Below are 23,157 nucleotides of genomic sequence, written 5' to 3' on the forward strand. Positions count from 1 at the left end.
GAACTAAGTGACAAAAAAAAAATACCCTAAAAGTATTTGCCCACATGTGAATCACAACACTGTCTCATTTAAACATGACCAAGATACAGACTTTTTATTTTTTATGCATACCACCTTTCTGTAGTACAATCAAAGCAGCTTACAGATTGAATTCAGGCACTTTCTCCGTCCCTAGTGGGCTCACAATCTTAGGGGCTCTTTTACTAAGGTTTGTAGGTGCCTATGCATGTCCAATGTGCGTCAATTTGGAACTACTGCCCAGCTACCACGTGCCCCAGGCAGTAATTCCATTTTTTACGTGTGTCCAATATGCACATAGAAAATATTTTTTATTTTCTACCTTGTGGTGCTAACCAGGCAGTAATCAGTAGTGTGCGTGCGCTGGCTATTACCACCCGATTAACGTTTGAGACCTTACCGCTAAGTGAATGGGTGGCGGTAAGGTCTCAGGCCCAAAATGGATGCATGCTGATTTTTATTTTGCCACATGTCCATTTTTGTCAAAAAAAGGCCTTTTTTTGCAGGTGTGCTGAAAAATGGACCTGCGTGTGTCCAATACACACGTCTCCACCAGCGCAGGCCATTTTTCAGCGCACCTTAGTAAAAGGACCCCTTAGTTTTAATGGAGGGTTAAGTAATTTTCCCAGGGCCACAAGGCAATGTAGTGAGAACTGAACCCAGTCCAGCCCCGCCGGGTTCTCAGCCCATTGCACTAACCATTAAGCTACTTGTAAGAGTCACCACCAGACCATGTGGAGGATAACTGTTTAACAGGCCACCATGTGTGAAGGTCAAGTAGGCACTTGTGTGTCTTTATCAAATACTAGGGGCAAAATAGCAGAGAGCATACCTAGACTGAAGCTGCAGACATTAACACCTGCACACCAGCAGGCATAAATGCACATAAAGTATGTGCCCATATGCATATTTTATGAACTATGAGGTAAATTCTATATAGATCGCTAAACGTTAGGCACCAAATACTGGGTGCTAGGCTAGTATTCTCTAACACAGAGTTGCATGCCAAATCCATTATAGAATATTAGCACAAATCCGTAGTTACAGGCCAAACTTTAGGCACAACCACTTATGCCATGTCCATGGCTGGCGTACATGGTAGCATCTAAATGCGGCAATTGGGTGTTTAATATTCTATAAAGTATGTGTAAGAATAGTAGGCTCACTTCAAACACACCTGTGCCCTTCCCCCATTGATGCCCCCTTTGCATTTCCATGTAAGAGAAGTTAGGCAAGCTGTTCATAGGATAGGGGCATAAGTCTGTTACATGCATAACTGCAACTTAGCGCCAACTAATGCTCGTTAATGCCAATTACTGGTATTTAGTACCAATTTTATGCCAATTAGTTAATTATGTTATGTGTGTAACTGACCCTATTCTATAACTATGTGCCCAAGTTTGGGCTCCATTTATAGAATTTGGGGGTATGTGCATGACGACTCCACCTGCACTCTACACCTGAACATGCCTACACGAGGGTGTGAAAATATATACACCTTAGCAGTGCACAGGGAACCCAGTGAAGCTAAGAAGAAAGTAGTACAGGAAATGCTGAATGATCAGTCACACCTTGAGACAGCTACAAGTGAAACTCTGGCCATAGTCGGTGGGGTCGACAGCTGAACATTGAAGCACTTACTAATGAAAGTTTATTTTATTTTTTGATTTAATAAATCACAGTCACAATTTATAAGAGTAACCAGAAGGACTGAGACCACATGGAGTTTTAATGATTAAGCGGGGGAGGTTTTCTTATGCCTGTGACATATCATAATCCACTGTGGAACGTTTATTTAATTTAAGTAAATAAGCTGGATATCATGAATAATTGAAAAGAGTTGCTATTTGGAATTTGAATAGCCCCTTTCATCCTATATATATTTTGTTATGATAAACAAATATTTTGTCATGCCATTACCCTCTTTACACTCAGTCAACATCAGGTTTTTGGGCCCTATGCTTACTTCCCTATGATCTTCTCTGCTGGGTCCTGTGCTTCCTGCCCCATGATCATTGGTTTTCTCCTTCACTCCCCACCCTAAGACCTCTCCTATCAGATAGCAGGAGGAAGATAAGCGATTCTTTCTCACGACAGTCTCTTCTGCTGTATAGTTCCAGTTTCGTGGTATGAACTATGCTGGGCCCATTAGAACACAGGAGAACTATGGGACATTGTATGGCTAATACTGCAATACTCAACCCAAGTAGCAGAGAAGGGTGCCACAGGTATAAAGACCCACTATCCCTCTGCAGGATACAAGGAAGGACCACGGACCAGGAGAGAGAATAAGAGATCAGTTTAGTTTAATTTTTTGTTAAATTTCCTACTGAAGTCAACCACCAAAGCAGTTTACAAAACTCAAAATAAAGAGATTAACAAAAGAAAGTGCCCAACAGAAACACCACAGGAACCTAGGTAGGTGACAGGTTGGGAGGGGGCACATTTTCAGTCAATGAGTACATAAGAACATAAGAGTAGCCATACTGGGTCAGACCAATGGTCCATCTAGCCCAGTATCCTGTTATCCAAACAGTGCCCAAGCCAGGTCACAAGTACCTGGCAGAAACCCAAATCGTGGCAACACTCCATACTACAAATCCCAGGGCAAGCAGTTGCTTTCCATGTCTGTTTCAATAGCAGACTATGGGCTTTTCCTCCAGGAATTTGTCCAAACCTTTTTTAAACCCAGTTATGCTACCCGCTGTTATCACATCCTCTGGCAAAGAGTTCCAGAGTTTAACTATTAGTTGAGTGAAAAAATATTTCCTCCTATTTGTTTTAAAAGTATTTCCATGTAACTTCCTCGAGTGTACCCTAATCTTTGTACTTTTGGAACGAGTAAAAAATTGATTTACTTCTACTCGTTCTACACCACTCAGGATTTTGTAGACCTCAATCATATCTCCCCTCAGCCGTCTCTTTTCCAAGCTGAAAAGCCCTAATCTCTTGAGCCTTTCCTCATACGAGTGGAGTTCCATCCACTTTATCATTTTGGTAGATCATCTTTGAATATTTTCTAGTTCCGCTATATCTTTTTTTTTTTTTGAGATACGGCGACCAGAACTGAATGCAATACTCAAGGTGCGGACACACCATGGAGCGATAACAAAGACATTATAGTATTTTTGGTCTTATTCACCGTCCCTTTCCTAATAATTCCTAGCATCCTGTTTGTTTTTTTGGCCACTGCCACACACTGAGCGGAAGATTTCAGTGTATTATCTACAACGACACCCAGATCTTGGAATATTCTTTCCAATGTGCATCACCTTGCATTTGTCCATATTAAATTTCATCTGCCATTTGGACGCCCAGTCTTCCAATTTCCTAAGGTCTTCCTGCAATATTTCAGTCTGCACGTGTTTTAACAACCTTGAAAAGTTTTGTGTCATCTGCAAATTTGATCACCTCACTCATTGTTCCGATTTCCATATCATTTATAAATATGTTAAATAGTACCAGTCCCAGTACAGATCCCTGCAGGACTCCACTGTTCACTCTCCTCCATTGAGAGAAATGACCATTTAACCCTACCCTCTGTTTTCTGTCCAATAACCAAGTCCTAATCCACACTAGAACCTTGCCTCCTATCCCATGACTCTTTAATTTTCTCAGACGTCTCTCATGAGGAACTTTATCAAAAGCATTCTGAAAATCTAGATACACTACATAAACCAGCTCACCTTTATCTACATGTTTATTCATGCCTTCAAAGAAATGAAACAATTTGGTGAGGCAAGACTTCCCTTTGCTGAACCCATGCTGACTCTGTCCCATTAAACCATGTTTTCTATGTGTTCTATAATTTTATTCTTTATAATAGTTTCTACTATTTTGCCAGGTAAAGACATCAGGCTTACTGGTCTATAATTTCCTGGATCACCCCTAGAACCTTTTTTAAAAATCAGCGTCACAGGATGCCATTGTAACTTTATACTCCAGTCCACAAGTGTCATTAATGGTTAGTGGAATCTGCACTGGCGCCTTTCCTATAGAGAAGGGTACCTGGCAGGGCTGTCTTCTCTCACCTTTATCATTTATTTTAAAGTTAGAGCCCCTGCTGTGCACGTTGAGGAATAAGAGCGAGGTTACTGGCTTGCAAATGGGTAATATGGCTTTGAAGACCCTTGCTTTTGCTGATGATTTGTTACTAATATTTACACAACCCCAGAGTTTCCTACAGATGGCCATAAAATTGATGGAGAAATATGGGCTCCTCTCAGATTTACTGTGAATTTTGGTAACTCCATGGCCCTCTCCACTATTCTTGAGGTACGTGAGCAGCGGAGAGGTACATTTCCATTGCAATGCGCCACTGAACATTTTACATATACCACTTTTTATACTCTAAGGGATTTGTTTACTAAGCCACGCTGTATACACACAAACGTTTTAGTGCATGCTAATGACAGAGACACCCATTATATTCTTATGGGTGTCTCTATCATTAGCACACGATAAAATGTTTGGCTGCCTACAGCACAGCTTAGTAAACAGGGCCCTAAATGTTTCTCCATTGATACAGTCAAGTAGAACCAAATTGCAGCTTTAGTAAGCATATCCTCTTTCCTTGATGCACAAAGTTAGTTTATTTAACATGATGATTGTACCTTGTTGTACATTTTTCAGATGTTATCCTTGCATTTGAAAGTGTAAGATGAAAAATGTTTGCATAAGGTAATACAAACTTATTTCTTGCGGGGGAAACGAGCAAGGTCATCTTTGAAAATTATTGCATCCGCTAAAGATAAAGGAGGAATTTACAGCATATGTTAATCAGCTGTGGAATGAGACATATCGATGACTGGTTTCGGGGTACCTCTGACTTTTCCTGCATGCCTTTGGAACGTTTAGTATTTCAAAAAGAATGTTTCAGTGCCTTTTTGCATGATGGGGAGGCATGTATAAATTCCAGCACCAAGGGTAACGTGTTGTACATGCCTCTATGGCTAGTTTGGAAATGGGTCTGCAAATTTAACATTAATGCACAGATCATTCCTCTTTTGCCCATTAGATATAATGGGGCATTCTCCGAGGACAAGCAGGCTGCTTGTTCTCACAAGTGGGTCGACGTCCGCGTTAGCCCAGGAAGCGGCAAAATGTTTCCAGCAAAAATAAAAAACTTTGCCAGAGTCTTCTGGCGCGCGAGCAGCGCACACTGCGCATGTGCAAACCACTTTCCGCCAGTCGCGAGCATGACTCCTCAGTTCTTTTTTGTCCGGATGAGGTGACAGCATTTTTTCTGCTCTCCTCGGTTTTTGGCCCAGAAGCGAGAGTCTGACGATTTCTTTTTCTCTCTTTTTCTATTTCTTTTAATTTTTTACTCCCGTAATTTCCTTAAGTGTTTGTTTGGCCTATTTTTAAGTTTACTTTCTTTTTGACGTGGCCGACCTTTAGGCCACGCGGTCGGTTTTTCCCTCTTTTTTTGTGCCCTTCACTTTTTTGGCACAATCGCGTCGTTTGATTTTGCCAAAACCGTTTTTCCTTCCATGTCATCGAGGACACCCAGCGGCTTCAAACGTGCAACCGGACCATCTCAGGTACCAATACCCACGCCTGGTGTATCCAGTGCCTTGGGCCTGACCATAGCCCAGCTGCTTGTAGTCTGTGTCTTCCTATGAAGAAACGGACTCAAGTGTCTCAAGAAGCCCTGCGAGAAAAGCTTTTTGGGGCTCGGTCCAGTCCCTCGACGTTGACAACGACATCGGTACCGAGGTCAGCAGCGTCGGCGTCGACATCGAGAGGAGCATCGACGTCGGAAGGAGAGGTATTGGCTGCCCCGAGACCAACTCATGCTGAGAGCAGTGAGGCGTCGAGTGGGTCTCCACCTGCCTCGAGGCCTCCTGTTATGCAGGCCCCCCGTGATCGACCTTCGTCGGACCCGGCTCCGAGGAGACGTGAGGATTCCATGTACTCCTCATCGGTACCGAGGAGCCTCGATGACGGGTGTCGAGCAAAGGCTAAGAAGCCCCGTCATCGTTCTCCTTCGATACACGGTGCCAGGAGCTCTGGGGCGTCGAGAGAGTCGGCACTGAGAAGCGTTGGCATCGAGAGGACCGTTCCCCCTCTATACAGGTGCTGATGCGTTGATCTCTTGGCAGCCCGATACCACCTTCCGAGTCTCGACAGATTCTGCCACCAGCTGCTCTACCGACCCCGCAGCCTTCTCCGATGGCGGCTCTCAACGAACGCAGCCGGGCCCTGCTTCCAGAGCTTCTGGAGGGATTGCTGCGCCAGTCTGCTTCGATGTCAGGGGTGCTTGCACCTTCTGTGCCGCAGGCTGCAGCAGCATCAGGCCCTTCTCCTGCGGTGAGGTCCCCAGCCTCGGTGCCGCCTGCGGCATCCACGTCGGCTGCCACCCAGGTTGACTTCCCTTCGATGTCGGTGGAGGAAGTTTCACTGTAGTCTAGGAAGGTGTCGACTTCTCGACGTCGCCATCGCGGACGTTCTTCCTCGACGTCGAGGCGGGCTCAGTCTCTGAGTGCTCTGAGGGAGGTCTTATCCGATACCGAAGAGGAACGTTCATGGGAGCCAGAGGAAGACCCCAGGTACTTTTCTTCTGACGAGTCCTTTGGGATTCCCTCTGAACCTTCCCCTCCACCAGAAAGGAGACTATCTCCACCAGAGAGTCTGTCCTTTACATCTTTTGTCCGGGAAATGGCTACAGCTATTCCTTTCCCTATGGAAGTTGAGGATGAGCCCAGGGCTGAGATGCTCGAGGTCCTGGATTATCCTTCTCCACCTAGAGTGGCTGTGACGGCTCCACTACATAAGGTACTGAAGGAAGTCCTTATGCGGAACTGGTCATTCCCTCTGTCTGGCCCCATGATCCTGAAGAAAACTGAATCCCAGTATCGGATCCACGGTGAACCTAGATTGATAAGGTCTCAGTTACCCCACAATTCCATGGTGGTGGACTCCGCCCTCAAGAGAGACAAGAGTACTAGGGACTATGCCTCAGCGCCCCCAGGCAGGGAAGCTAGGACTCTTGATTCTTTTGGGAGGAAAACATATCAAGCCACTATGCTTGCTTCCAAAATCCAATCTTACCATCTCTTCACGAGCATCCACTTGTGGAACTCGGTGAGGCAACAGTCCGGCTTGGTTGATACACTCCCTCTGGAGCAGGAGAGCCTTTTCGCCAGATGGTCAGGCAGCAGAAGGCGTATCGAAAATTCCTGGCCAGGGGTACGTTCGACACTTTTGATGTAGCATCCAGGATCGCTGCCCAGGGTATAGTGATGCACAGACTCTCATGGCTGCATGTCTCTGACCTGGATCATTCGGTCCAGCAACGGATGGCGGATGTTCCTTGCCAGGGGGATAACCTTTTTGGTGAGAAAGTAGAGGATCTAGTTGACCAGATCAAGAAGCATAATGATGCTATGGATTCTCTCTCCCGCCAGGCGTCTTCTGCTAGTACCTCCTCATCCAAGAGGTGTTTTGGAGGGAAGAGGAGTGCTTCCTATTCCTATGCTAGGCGTAGGTACACTCCTGCTTCTCGGCAGCCTGCCCAGGCTCAGTCCCAGCACGCGCGTTCGTTCTCGTAAACAGCGTGCGCCTAAGGCAGCTGCGGCTCCCCAGTAAAAGCAAGGGACGGGCTTTTGACTGGCTCCAGTTCAGTATAGCCTCAGTAAACGTGTCCGTACCGGACGACTTGCCAGTTGGGGGGAGGTTAATGTTTTTTCACCAAAGGTGGCCTCTTATAACCTCCGACCGGTGGGTTCTTCAAATAGTCTGGTTAGGATACACCCTCAATCTGGAATCCAAGCCTCGAAATTGCCCACCGGGAGCTCAGTCCTACAGCTCCCAGCACAAGCAGGTACTTGCAGAGGAACTCTACACCCTTCTAAAGGCCCAAGCGGTCGAACCCGTTGCACCAAGGGAAGAAGGGCTGGGATTCTATTTCCTTGTGCAAAATAAAACGGGGGATGTGTCCCATCCTAAACCTAAGGGCCCTGAACAAATTTCTTATCCGAGAAAAGTTCAGGATGGTTTCCCTAGGCACCCTACTTCCCATGATTCAGGAAAACGATTGGCTATGTTCTCTGGACTTAAAGGATGCTTACACACACATCTTGATACTTCCAGCTCACAGGAAGTATCTTCAATTTCGGCTGGGAACACATCACTTTCAGTACCGTGTACTGCCCTTTAGCCTGGCGTCTGCACCCAGAGTGTTTACAAAATGCCTAGCTGTAGTCACAGTGTCGCTACGCAGACTGGGAGTGCATGTGTTTCCTTATCTCGACGATTGGCTGGTGAAGAGCACCTCAAAGGAAGGTGCTCTGGAGTCCATGTGAATGACTATTCAGTTGCTGGAGCTACTGGGGTTTGTCATAAATTATCCCAAGTCCCATCCCACCCCAGTCCAAAAATTGGAATTCATTGGAGCTCTGCTGAACACTCAGACAGCTCGAGCTTATCTCCCCGAGGCAAGGGCAGACAACCTTCTGTCCCTGGTGTCCATGGTTCAAGTGTCTCAGCAGGTCACGGCTCTGCAGATGTTGAGACTTCTGGGGCACATGGCCTCCACAGTTCATTTAACGCCCATGGCACGTCTACATATGGACCCTAGCTTTCCAGTGGTTTCAAGCTGCAGGGAATCTACAGGATGTAATCCAACTGTCCACCGACTTTCGGAATTCTATTTAGTGGTGGACGACTCGATCCAATTTGACCATGGGGCGACCATTCCAAATTCCTCAGCCACAAAAAGTGCTGACGACAGATGCATCTCTCCTGGGGTGGGGAGCTCATGTAGATGGGCTCCACACTCAGGGAGCCTGGTCCTTTCAGATCAACCTCCTGGAATTTAAGAGCAATCTGGAACGCTCTAAAGGCTTTCAGAGATCAGCTGTCAAACCAAGTAATCTTAATGCAGACAGACAATCAGGTTGCTATGTATTACACCAACAAACGGGGGCACTGGATCTCGCCCTCTGTGTCAGGAAGCCGTCCAGATGTGGCTTTGGGCTCGCCATCATGGTATGTTTCTCCAAGCCACTTATCTGGCAGGTGTAAACGATGGTCTGGCCGACAGGCTGAGCAGGATAATGCAACCTCACGAGTGGTCTCTGAACATGGGCATACTCCGCAAGATCTTCCGAGTGTGAGGCACTCCCTCGGTGGATCTTTTTGCCACTCAGATCAATCACAAGGTCCTTCAGTTTTGTTCCAGGCTTCAGGCCCACGACAGACTAGCGTCAGATGCCTTTCTCCTACATTGGGGAACAGGCCTTCTATACGCGTATCCTCACATACCTCTAGTAGGGAAGACTTTGCTGAAACTCAAGCAAGATCGTGGAACCATGATTCTGATTGCGCCCTTTTGGCCTCGTCAGATTTGGTTCCCTCTTTTTCTGGAGTTGTCCTCTGAAGATCCGTGGAGATTGGAGTGTTTTCTGACCCTCATCACTCAGAACGAGGGGTCGCTTTTGCATCCCAACCTCCAGACTCTGGCTCTCACGGCCTGGATGTTGAGAGCATAGAATTCGCCTCCTTGGGTCTTTCAGAGGGTGTCTCCCGAGTCTTGCTTGCTTCCAGGAAAGATTCCACAAAAAGGTGTTACTCTTTCAAATGGAGGAGGTTTGCCATCTGGTGGGACAGCAAGGCCCTAGATCCTCGTTCTTGTCCTACACTGACCCTGCTTGAATCCCTTCTACACTTATCAGAGTCTGGCCTCAAAACCAACTCAGTAAGGGTTCATCTTAGTGTGATTAGTGCCTATCATCACCATGTAGAGGATAAGCCTATCTCTGGACAGCCTTTAGTTGTTCGCTTCATGAGAGGTTTGTTTTTGTCAAAGCCCCCTGTCAAACCTCCACCAGTGTCATGGGATCTCAACGTCGCTCTCACCCAGCTGATTAAAGCTCCTTTTGAGCCTCTGAATTCCTGCCATCTGAAGTACTTGACCTGGAAGGTCATTTTCTTGGTGGCTGTTACTTCAGCTCATAGGGTCAGTGAGCTTCAGGCCTTGGTGGTGCGTGCACCTTATACTAAATTTCATCATAACAGAGTAGTCCTCCACACGCACCCTAAGTTCCTTCCTAAAGTGGTGTCGGAGTTCCATCTCAACCAGTCAATTGTCTTGCCCACATTTTTTCCCCATCCTCATACCCACCCTAGCGAAGGCAGTTTGCACACCTTGGACTGTAAGAGAGCATTGGCCTTTTATGTGGAGCAGACGAAGCCCTTCAGACAGTCCGCCCAGTTGTTTGTTTCTTTCGATCCCAACAGGAGGGGAGTCGCCATCGGAAAATGCTCAATCTAAAATTGGCTAGCAGACTGCATTTCCTTCGTATGCCCAAGCTGGGCTGACTCTGGAGGGCCATGTCACGGCTCATAATGTTAGCGTCATTGGCTCACTTAAAGTCAGCCTCCATTGAAGAGATTTGCAAGGCTGCAACGTGGTCATCAGTCCACAAATTCACATCTCACTACTGCCTTCAGCAGGATACCCGACGCGACAGTCGGTTTGGGCAGTCAGTGCTGCAGAATCTGTTCGGGGTTTAGAATCCAACTCCACCCCCCTAGGCCCGTTTTATTCTGTTCCAGGCTGCACTCCCAGCTAGCTGTAAATAGTTTCAGGTTAACCTATGTTATGTCCTCGCCGTTGCGAGGCCCAATTGACCAATGTTTATTGTTTTGAGTGAGCCTGGGTGCTAGGGATACCCCATTTGTAAGAACAAGCAGCCTGCTTGTCCTCGGAGAAAGCGAAGATACTAACCTGTAGCAGATATTCTCCGAGGACAGCAGGCTGATTTATCTCACAATCCCGCCCACCTCCCCTTTGGAGTTGTTTTCTTATTAATTTATATGCTTTTTGATTTAACTGAGGAGTCACGCTTGCGACGGGTAGGAAGTCATCCACGCATGCGCAGTGCGTGTGCACCAGAAGACTCTGGCAAAGTTTAATATTTTTGCTGGAAAGATTTTGCCGCTTTCTGGGCCGACACATACGTCAACCCACCTGTGAGAACAATCAGCCTGCTGTCCTCGGAAAATACCTGCTACAGGTTAGTATCTTCGCTTTTTCTCCAGGTACAGATAATCCTGCCTTTGCCACTTGGGAGAAAAAGGGCATCCGATATTTATTTCATGTAGTTTCTGAAGATGGCAAGACGAAGTCCTTTCATTTTCTGCAGAAAGAGTTTCACCTCTCTCAGAAGGAAGTGTTTGCTTACATGCAGTTACGGAACTGTTTGGCTGGCTTGGACCCTGCTGATTTAAAACTAGAGGCTTATGAATTGCTTTCCACGGCATACATCCTGGATTCACTGATGAAGGTTTCTTTGAAATTTCATCATAGATATCTCCAGGAACACACAGCAATTCTGGATCATCTCAGATTATTAACCGTTTGGTCTGTGGATTTGGGGATACCATTGCCAGAAGGAGTGATCTTGTCTAGCTTGAAGGGTTTACAGTCCCTTACAGACTATACCCCCTGTTCACGAAGCTGCGCTAGCGGCTGCTGTATGCTACTGCTGACACTGCTCATTCACTTTGAATGGGCTGTGTCGGCATTGCCACATGGCATAGTAAACAGGGAGGTATATGTCCTTTTGGGAGATGCAATACAAGGTGCTTTTGAGACTATGGGACAGATATTCAGACCATGGGAGGCAGCCTGGCTAACTCCTGTGGTTGGCGGTGAACCCGGAAAATCAATGCCGGACAGTAATCTGGCTTCCAGCATTGAATTTCTGGGGGGTTTTGGCCGCTATGAACATAACCGATTAAGCCTATATTCATTGGCTGACTGGCTAAGTTACAGCGACCACAGATAGACCTCTATTTATGCGGGTCTATCTGACCACTAAACTTAGCTAGTCAGCAGAAGAATATTGGTGCTAGGTGGCCGAGCTAGCTGCTAAGTGCTAATATTCAGCTGAGTTGGCTGGCTATCTTGTGCTGAATATTAGTGCTTAGCTAGCTTAAGGCTATTTAACTGGCCAGGAGCCATTCCTGGCTAGTTAACCAGCGCTGGATATCGGACGGGAGGGGTATATATTTCCCCAAAGGCCCTAAATGTAGACATACTGATGCCACTCTTGACCATATGTTTTGGACATACCCTTTCATCAAAGCATTCTGGCAGTGCATCATTGACTTTGTATCTAATATATGGACAGTATCTATAAAGGTAACCCCAGCCATGATATTTGGACTTCTCAGTGCCAAGGTAAAAGAAAAAAAGAGATGTAGGCCTTTTAAAAACGCTTAATATTGGTAGCGTTAAAATTATTCTACTGCTTTGGATAGGCTTAGAGGTGCCTTCTAAGCAATTGTGGCAATCTCGCATGATTCAGTTACTCATTTTAGAGTGTTGAAAGGTATCTGAATTCACATCGCTGAAGGGCTCTCAATTCTGAGTGACATGGGACCCTTTGGGAATGCACTCACTGCATCTGCTTGAAGCCTAGTCTTAAATGGCTGAAGTCTTCTAGGACTTAGCAGTTTCTTTGTGTTTGGACTGTGCTGCACGTTGAAGGGGCCCTGTTTCCTCCTCGACCGCCGTTTCCAGCCGTTGGCCTTCGCCTGCATTCCTGTCCTGCTGGTGGGTTCAGCTTGCCGGTCAGCTGTTTTTGACGAAGATTGCGAGTGGCCGGATGTAGAGATCTGATTACCTACCTTAATATGTCTCAGCGAGTCAAGACCTAATTTTGGACTCCTAAATTTCTATTCTTTTTACTTTCTTCTCTCTGCCTACTTATTTGTTTAAATATTGTAGTTGTATTACCACTGGTCTGGCGATCGTCTTTCCAGTCTATTGTAAGCCACTTTGAGCCCACATCCTGTGGGAAAAGGTGGGGTAAAAATGCACTTAATAAATAAATAAATAAATTATATTGGAAGCTTGGGGGGGGGGGGGAGAGGGTGTTAGGGGATACTAGAGGACCTAGGGTATAGATCTCTACTGTTTATGATTGAGCAAACTGTTTGCATTGAAGCTTTGCATTTTAAATGTTACACTTCAGTTTGATGAAGTGGGTCATCATTATCGTACATTGGAAAAGCTCAATAAAAACTGCATTAACAAACAACTATATCTGGTGCTAATCAGTCTGGCTCCAACCAACAGACCAATGCACAGTTGGGAGAGTAGCTACTAAATGGTGTTTGTCATAAAGCATATGGGCCTGATATTCACACTCTGAGAGTTAGCTTGGGTAACTCCCGCAGTCGGCGTTGACCCGGATATTCAATGCCAGGCTGTTTCCGGTGACTGAATATCTGGTTTATTTTTGACTGGTTCAAACTATTCAGCTTTGGCCGGTTAAGTTTGAACTGGCCAAAGATAGGCCTGGTATTCACATGGCCAAATATGGTCGTTAACCGCAAATTTTCAGCGAATCATGGCCAGCCATGTCCTGCTGAAAATTCGCTGATAGCTAGTTATGGGGCATTTAACCAGACAGGTGCCAATCCTGGCCAGTTATCGGAGGAAATATGTATATTTTTTTGAGGAAGGCGGGAAAGAAGAGATATGATGAGATGTTTAAATACTTACATGGCATAAATGCACAGAAGGCAGGTCTAAACTGGAAGGAAGCTCTGGAGTGAGGGGGCACAGGATGAAGGTGAAAGCAGATAGACTCAGAAGTAACCTGAGGAAATACTACTTCACGGAAATGGTAGTGAACTTGTGGAACAGCTTCCTGGTGGAGGCGAAAACTGTATCTGAATTCAGAAAAAATTGGGACACGTGCATAGGATCTCTAGGGGAGTGAAAAGGAGAGTAAGATGGCATGGATGGGCAGATAGACCATATGGTCTTTATTTGTCTTCATTTTTCTCTGTTTCTACATGATTGTTTTACAGTGCTGCTAAATGTATATATTTCTGTTACTGTACCATGTTTGCCCTATAACTAGGATTCAATTTGTCATTTCTAAGTTTACCTCAGTGGTTTTATTTATACTTACATTTGGTCATCTTACTATAGTTATGCTTATAACAAAATTCAAAGTTTTATGTCAAGCTGTAACTGCTGTACACCGCCTTGAGGTTTCCTTTTTACAAAGGCATGTAAGGACCTATGAGCGTCCAGCGCATCCCAAATCAGCATTACCGCCTGGCTACCATGTGCGCTGGGTGGTAATTCAGAATTTGGCACACGCTGAAAACACACGATAGAAAATATTTTCTATTTTCTACCGCGTGGCGCTTACCCATTGGTAAACACCAGTGGATGTGTGCTGATTGCTAAGTCAATGGGTGGCGGTAAGGTCTTAGGCCGAAAATGGATGTGCGCTAATTTTTATTTTGCAGCACATCCATTTTCTGGTGCCTTAAAAAAGGCCATTTTTCCAGGACGCAGCAAAAGCTGACCCGACGAGCGCCCAACAGATGCCACAGGCCACTTGCTGCTGCGGCTTAGTAAAAGGGCCCCTGAGTGATTCTCTTCATAAAGGTGGTAAATAAATTGCAATAAATAAAATAAAACAGACATAAGTATGCGTATGTCTAATCACCTGATAAACTGTCAGATAAAGATCAGCTGCTGTTCATAGCAGGAAAGGATTACAGACCTGAAGCATTACCAAGAGGCATGCTGTAATTTTCTGCTTGTGCATGGGGATTATTTCGTCCTCCATCGGGTGACTGGAAATCATTGGTGGCTGGAAAACAGCTGAAGTCTCTGCCGACTGTGATAACAGGGCTTGGAGTTAACATTTGATCTGGTGTGCTGGGAACTGAATTAGTTGAGAGTGTTGCAAGTGGAAGGTACAACATACTGGGCTTTTTAGGAACTGGAGGTGGGATTTTCCTCTTTTTTTCTCCATATCTCCCAGATCTTGGGTGGTGATCCTTTCTGGCAACTGTTTTAGTTTTGAGTCTTCATTACCCTCTTCATTTCCCTGAGAAACTTGTCTGATCCCTGAGGGAATTCTGTGGGAATTCTGTGGAGGCGATGATGGTCCAACTAGAGACACAGAATCAACTAGGTTTCCTGGATCAAATTTTTTCTTGTGTTTTGATTTCTTAATCACCATGTATATATCTTGAGGGGACACCTTTTCTTTTGTGTTTATGTCAGGAGCTAGTGGTACAATGGGTAAAATCTTAATAGAATCTTGCGGTACAGTAGGTGACCTATGAATGAGCTTTGGAGGCCTTTTGGACATCGGTGGCTTCTCTGCAACTGGTGGCTTCACTTTTTTTTCCACCAGAATGAAGTCTTCATCAATCTGTTCATCAGGGAGATCTGAGCCATCAGCATTATCTTCAGGTTCTGATTTGCTGACAGACCGTAGACGGACAGATCTCAGATCTGACTGTGTGACCATGGGCATTAAGGGCTGAATTGGACTAGTTTTCTGACCAAGCTTGAAACTAAAAGTGGAGTCAGAATGATGCCTGCTTGCCTTGACTTTACCCTTTGATGATTTTTTTAACCCTGATAAGTCCAAATGTGTTGGAGGAGTCACTGGCAACTCAAACGGCAATCTGGATTTGGGACTCCTCTCCATTGGTGAGGTAGCGGGCAGTGATGATTTCCTCTCAGGTACTAATGGTCTCATCTTGGTTTGGTATGGAGAATGTCCTAAAATCAGGGATACTGGGACTGTTGGTGTTGGAGTCTCTGACTGGCTAGAATAGCCACTAGAAGGTGACATTAGTCCAGGTGGTCTTCCTGGAGAAGATATCTTTGAATCAGGCTCAGTAGAAAATTGGGAAGGTGTTGTAGCCCTGGACACAGAAGGAGAATCAAGTGACTCTGAACTTTCACGTGCTTTCATACATTCAATTACAGTTGTTCCTGTAGCAGTGCTAGATCCAGACAATGACCTATATGGATCACTGGACTTCCATTCAGTGAGATACCAGTGGTGTGAAAAATGTATATTTTCAGTGTTTTTTGTAACAGGTATTGTGGCGTTACCTTGGGCATATGCATGGATATCATTTTCCTTTTGATGGTCTAAAGGGATGCAAAGGCTTTTAGGTCTGTTATCTTTTAACAATGAGGTACTGGACTCTAATTTTTGGACACTGCCATCTTTGATCAAAGAGACACTGCGCATTGGTGGTGATGGCTTTTTCTTAGCCTTCTTAAGGGAGATACTGCGATTCCTCTGTCTTTGGCGATTCTCCTGCTCGTTCCCTATGGAAACATTTTCTGTGCTTGTGCTGCCATCTGAGCTTCCACTAGGGTAATTTAATGCATAATTCCCACTGCCTCTTCGGTTCTCGGTGTACATGATTTCCACTGAGCAAAGAGAACCTGAGTCCGTGGGCATGGACAGCGATCTCTCACGGAATACACAGGCATCTGCACCTGCCTGCAGATTTGGTGGCTCCTGATCTTCTAAGTGCCTAGAAAGATAATTCAATAGTTCTGGCCCTGAGTTTTCTGCTGTGGGTGAAAAATCATTCCTGTTGATTTTTAGCTGGTCATCTTTTGCTGCAGGAAAGCAAACCCCATCTTTGTAATCCACAGGTGAAGCCACGTTTAAAGGTATCCTGTATTTGCACTGTGAAGAACATTTCTCGTTTTCATCAGCTTGACTATTTGAATCCAACACTGGGCTTGATGGTGTCATATAGCTAAACGAGTTTTCCTGCCATCTAGGGGAAAATGTTGCATCCTTGTCTCCATTGCAGGAAGGACTGGCACAGATAATTCCTGCGCTATCCATGCTGGTGGGTGACTGACAGAAGAATCGTGCTTGCACACTGTGACCTAGGTCACTATAAGTCTTTCTCAATGGTGGAGGGAAAGGATTACGTGTAGAACCTTGACCTACTGAATTTCTTCCATGAGTGACTTCAGAGACGAAGCAGGTTGATGGCGCCTCTCCTACAGCAGGAGAGTGCTGGCTGGAAATAGGCCCATTAGTATTATCTATGGTGAAAACAAACAAGCATAGTATTAGCTATTTAAATACTATGCCACACCATTAGTGAAACTGCAATACTGTCACATTAAATCAGAGTTTTATGAATAAACAATACTGGAAACATATTAAGTGCCAAAAAAATCACAAATTGAGCACAACAGAATCACATTTACCGCTACTTCATTGAGACAGATTTTACAGAAACAGAGTATTTCACACAAGTTTTCCAGACAGAACAACAGGTCTGAATGCTATGCCATTAAGCCTTCCCTCTTCCATTACTGAGTGCATTAAGTATCAGTAAAGTATGCTCCTACTCTGTTTAGTCTCCTCTTTTACTGTTATACCATTGCTATTTTTTGCTTTCATTATTTCAGCAAGATATCAAGCCAGAGATTTTGCTGTGGGCACTGCTTGCCTTTATATCTGTCAGTATAACATGAATCGATTCCAAAACTTGCCATAATAGCTTGCTACAACTATGTGGCATAATTAATACAACCAGAGATCCTCTAGAGAACATTGGCTTTCAATAGACTGAATTTAATATACCAGATTATAGTTAGCATGCAAACCAACATGTATCACTGTAGAATAAAACAGACAACAACCACTGTGGGGGGGTGACAATAAACAGGAAACACTCTCTGGTGCTTCAAATTTGTTATTCTCAATAAAATGAGACTTTCGGCCACTAGACCGGTGTCAGGAGTCTAAATAACAAAGTATAACAATCTACATTTGTACAGGCCTGCATTATGTAGACAAATATGTTATATCATGAAAACAAAGAGAAAACAGCAAAGCATAAAAATCACTATTTGTATAAACATACATCATAAAAACAGAGAAAAAATATATACACAATATGAAACATCTAACAAATGCTATTAACAATGGAAGTTACAAAAAACAATGGACAATAAAAAGTAATAAATAATGCTAACATTACTCATTTCTTTCAAACCTCAACGTGGACTGAATCATACTGCAATCCAAACAATAATTCATATATGCTGAAAACCCTAATAATGAAAAAACATCCACCTCCACTCAGTTGAAAATGAGGCCAGTTTAAAAAAAAGTAAATGAGAGTGTTAAAAAAAAATATTGGCTATGTTATCTCACTTGGAGCCGATTTAATATGTACATAAACAAAAATAAAAAAATACCTGAGTTGTATAGAAATTTAGAGAGAAAAAAATATACCAACTATGTAAAAGCATATGCACATAAGAAAAGCTAAATCAATAACTACTGTATATATAATTAATCTGAATGTATTTTAATGTACGCATTACAAAAATAAAACCTCCACAGTCTATGCTAAAAGTAACTCCATGCCAGACACTGAAGGATCAGCTCTCTAGGGACACAGATGATGGATGGCATACACCATCAGAAAATGAGATAAAAATAACTGTGAAAAAATGACAAAGTGGTGGTGATATCGTGTAGAAAAAAAATGTAAATATATTACCCCACTAATGTAAATGACAACATTGCGACTGTGTAAAAGTGCTCAACTAACAAAGCTATTGCTGATGGCATGCGTACTATACTACTGTGTAACCTAGAAATGCGAAGCTTACAAAAATATATATATAGAATGACATTCCATTGTGTTGTACTCAGTGTGTTTTTACTAGCAAAAAAGGTGCCAGTACTCAAATGCTACGCCACCCTTCAGGGGTTAGGTGATCACTGAAGGACCTATCCCACAATAGCCAGGTCCCCTGTAACCAATCACAAAATCCATGACAAGGCAAAATTGGTGTGTAGAGCCTGAGCTCTTTCATTAAAACTTGGGGTCCATGGGTCAATTTTAGCAGACAATGGAAAAGGTGCCGGTACTCAGTACCCCCAAGTACCCCCTCAAAAAAAGTCCTGGTTGTACTGAAAGAAAAAACTAGAAATATATGAGAGTACAATACCTGAAAAAGACTATCACACCAAGGGCCCTGAATACAAAGGCACACTAGCATTTTTAGCACACGCTAACCGTAAAGACACCCATAGGAATATTATGGGCATCTACACAGTTAGCATGTGCTAAAAACGCTAGCACATCTTTGTAAACAGGGCCCCAATTGTTCAATATCTATATAAATAAAATCCCCCTCAGACATTCTGAATCCCCCTCAGACATTCTGAAGCTCACCTCACTCCAACTGTGGCTCCTGACCTAGGCTATTCGGACTCCCGCACTCAGCCACGCCCATCTGCGCCCTAGGCCACACCCCATCTCGACATAAAAAGCACTCTCAACGTTCCATTGACCACTGACGTCAATGAAGCCAGTTCGTTTGTTCGAAGCTCTGTAGCAGCAGAAACACAGTCTGTGGGCCCCGCCCTCGCGTCAAACGTAATGACGTTGAGGGCGGAGCACATTCAAGGAGCCAATCAGTAGCCGAAAGCAGGAGAGAGAGCGTAACGACGAAGAGGAGGCGGGAGAGAGGGCGGAATGTGGAAGAGGAGGCGGCCCGGCAGCGCTTCTACCTCACAAAAAGCTACCAGCCATGGAGGCGGAATAAGGGAAGGAAGAAATAACTGCACTCAGCGCCAAGGAGTAGCGGGCACGCCAAAAAAAACCCAACAAACCGGAGAGGGACGTGTAGCTCCGCCCTCACGTCACCACGCGATTACGTCGACGGCAGGGCGGAACAAACAGCGTCGCACATACACAACTTGGACGGAGATCCCGAGCCCCCCTCGGTAAGCGATGACGTCGACGGCGGGGCGGTAAAGAGAGCATCACACAAACACAACTTGCACCGAGATCCCGGAGCCACCCTCGGTAACCGACATCAACACACACAACCTAATCTCATAGCAACAGGGTCATCTCTGCATGGGAGGGTATGCTGGCATGGAGGAGGAGGAAATCAGGGAAGGAAGTCAGAATGCTGGCATGGAGGAGGAGGACATTAGGGAAGGAAGACAGAACTGCTTAACAGAAGGAAAAGCAGGTAGGGAGGGAGGGGCACACACTCACTCAGTACAGATGGGGAGGGGGAAGGCAAGAGAGGGGAAAAGAGGGAGGAAACGGAGGGGGCCCAACAAAAGGGAAAAGTACGAATGGGGGGTAATAACCAGACGCTCTGTCAAACACACTGTAGCTCTCGGAAAACTCTGTCTCTGTCACTCACTGTGTCCAACATACGCACTCGCACACAGTCATTCTGAAACACACACACTCAAACACAGATACACAAGCACTCAATCTCTCTCTCTCTCACACACAGTCACTCTCACACACACACACTCACTCTAACATACACACTACGAGGAAAACCTGGCTAGCGCCCGTTTCATTTGTTTCCGAAACGGGCCTTTTTTACTAGTCTTTAATAATGTATAATGACTCAAATAATTCAAGCTCACACTCTGCAGAACAGAAACAATTGGATATATTTTCCTTCTAGCGTCTGTCCCAGCTCTAACCTTCCTTTTTTCTCTAGAGTTCTAGAAAAACTTGTCCACTTTCAACTCATCAATCATATTGAATGCAGTAATATTCTTCATCCTTACCAGTCAGGCTTTCGGTCATTTCATAGTACTGAGACACTTCTTCTGGCACTCTGATCTAATCAGGTTCTGATTTGCTGACAGACCGCAGACGGACAGATCTCAGATCTGACTGTGTGACCATGGGCATTAAGGGCTGAATTGGACTAGTTTTCTGACCAAGCTTGAAACCAAAAGTGCAGTCAGAATGATGCCTTCTTGCCTTGACTTTACCCTTTGATGATTTTTTTTAACCCTGATAAGTCCAAATGTGTTGGAGGAATCACTGGTAACTCAAACAGCAATCTGGATTTGGGACTCCTCTTCATTGGTGAGGTAGCAATCCGTGCTTCCCTTGATCAACATTCCAGTGACATTCTGGTCTCACTTGACCTTTCTTCTGCGTTTGATCTTGTAGATCACACACTTCTTCTGCATCGCCTCTGCTCTATTGCGATCTCTGGTAAAGTTCTCACCTGGTTTACTAGCTATCGCTCTAATTGTTCTCATCAACTCTACTTCCAACACTGTTCCATCCAGTTTCTCCCACTTCGATCTGGTGTTCCTCAAGGTTCTATTCTTGCCTTAACCCTCTTCAATATTTTACTTGCACCTCTGTTAACTGTTATTCAAGATTACTCCTGCAACCTGTTATGCTATGCAGACGACATTCAGATATTCTACAAAATCACCAGCCTTCCTTTCTCAAATACCTTCAATTAGTCCAGTCCACAGCAGTGGAATTACTTCATAATGCTCATCAATTTGACCATGTAACCCCCTTCTCTGTTCTGAACACTGGCTGCCAGTCTCTGTCCGTATAACATTTAAGATCTTTCACCTAGTTTACAAATCCAGGCTTCCCTCATCTCCCACCTACCTTAGTAACCACCTCATCCCTTACGCCCCCCCTTCACTGTCTCCAATCAGCTGACAATAATTTCCTGGTTCTGCCCTCCTCATTCCAACTCCGTCTCTCCACCTCCTGTCACACCGCATTCCTCTATGTTGGCCCTAAGCTCTGGAATGATCTATCACTACACATTAGAAATCAACCCTCTCTCTCTCTGCCTTTAAAAAAGCTTTCAAAACTCATTTATTTTCTACCTGTTTTTGTACCCCTGGTTAATTTATCTTCTCTCCTTTTTATCTCTCTTCTGCGTAAATGTGATATACCCTGCTTAGGTATCTGCACCTATTATATTTATGTACCACTTAGTTGCATATGTAACTGTCATGTACACCGCTTAGATATCTGTTTTTATTATTTGATTACTGTAAACTGCTTTGTTAACTATATAAAGGCCTTTAGTGGTATATCAAGTATGTAAATAAATAAATTAATTAATTAAATAAATTGGTTGGATTACAGACTGATTCAGTCCATATTGAGGTCTGGAAACAATGAGTAATCTTAGAATTATTTATTACTTTTTATTGTCCATTGTTTTTTGTGACTTCTATTGTTAATAGCATTTGTTAGATATTTCATATTTTATATTTTTTTTCTCCGTTTTATGATGCATTATTTGTTTATATGATGCATATTTGTACTAATAGTGATTTTTTATACTTTGCTGTTTTCTGTTTATGATATATCATTTTTGTCTACATGATACAAGCCTGTACAAATGTAGATTGTAATATTTTATTTTAGACTCCTGACACAGGCCTAGCAGCCGAAACATGGCCTGCGTCAAGTCTCATTTTATTGAGAATAAATACTTTGAAGCATCAGAGAGAATTTCCTGTTTGTCTGTTCGTCAATCCAGCTGTGGTTGTTGTGTTTGACAAGATCTGCGGAGGATGTTTCTTTAGTTCTGTGAATAAAACAGACACCAAGCTGCATCATATCTACTGCACTATTCCGCACAGATTTAGCATAAAACAAATGGATGAATGTGACATTGTGAGCACAGCAAATAATTCTCAAGATCATCCTATCATCTAATTTAAGGTGTGGCTAATGGTTAGGTCCATCTAAGTGGAAAAGTCACACTCATATAAAGCATTCTGGCTCACACGACACATTCAAGCATTCAGAAACCCTGTCAATTATCTCACCTTTCACAATATTGATTATAATCCTTATGGTTAAAAGGGTCAATATCTGAACATTATATAAAGCTGATATGCAGGATACCAAAGACTACTAGGTAGATTTGCATACTTTTGTAACTTTTTTCTTGTGTAACCTTCTTTGCTATGACATCTATTTTCTCCAATGTCAATATTTGGAATAAAGATGAGGACAGTTCATGTAAAAGCTAAGAGGTAGATAGTCAAAGCAATTTAACCATCCAGAAGTGGCTCCTGGCTGGTTAAGTCGCTTGTGTGAGACTATCTGCTCATATTCAGTGGCACTTAACCACTTAGGGCCAGACTCTAAATATGGCACCTAAAAAAAAAAACACACGGTAAAGATTTCCACCTAAGCGTATTCTATAAGCGGCACCTAGATTTAGGCGCGGTATATAGAATACGCTTAGGCAGAAATCCTAGTGCCTAAAACAACGTATGTCCATTTAGGTCAACAAAAACGTGACCTAAATCCCTAAGCGTAGATCTACGTGTAGTGGGCCATATTCTATAACTGATCATGTAAATTTTGGAATGCCCATTTCCCTGCCCATAGCCACGCCCCACTTGAATTGCGCACATTAGAATTTAGGCGCAGTTCATTACAGAAAACACTTAGGAAGCTGTGCATGTAAATTCTAATTATTGTCAATTAGTGCTCATTATTGCTGGATAAGTGCTGTTATCAACACTGATTAGC

The 23,157-nt window shown here is 44.1% G+C and overlaps 1 protein-coding gene across 1 annotated transcript in view; it reads right to left on the reverse strand.

The window, feature by feature from the left end:
- NHSL2 (NHS like 2) overlaps positions 1-23,157 on the reverse strand; it is a 575,930-nt gene that overhangs the window by 44,054 nt on the left and 508,719 nt on the right. The window contains 2 exon segments of the mRNA XM_030209676.1: positions 14,559-14,807; positions 14,810-16,876. Of these exon segments, the coding sequence (XP_030065536.1) occupies positions 14,559-14,807; positions 14,810-16,876 (2,316 nt within the window).

Source organism: Microcaecilia unicolor, chromosome 7 (assembly GCF_901765095.1).
Source record: "Microcaecilia unicolor chromosome 7, aMicUni1.1, whole genome shotgun sequence".
Classification (NCBI taxonomy): Eukaryota; Metazoa; Chordata; class Amphibia; order Gymnophiona; family Siphonopidae; genus Microcaecilia; species Microcaecilia unicolor.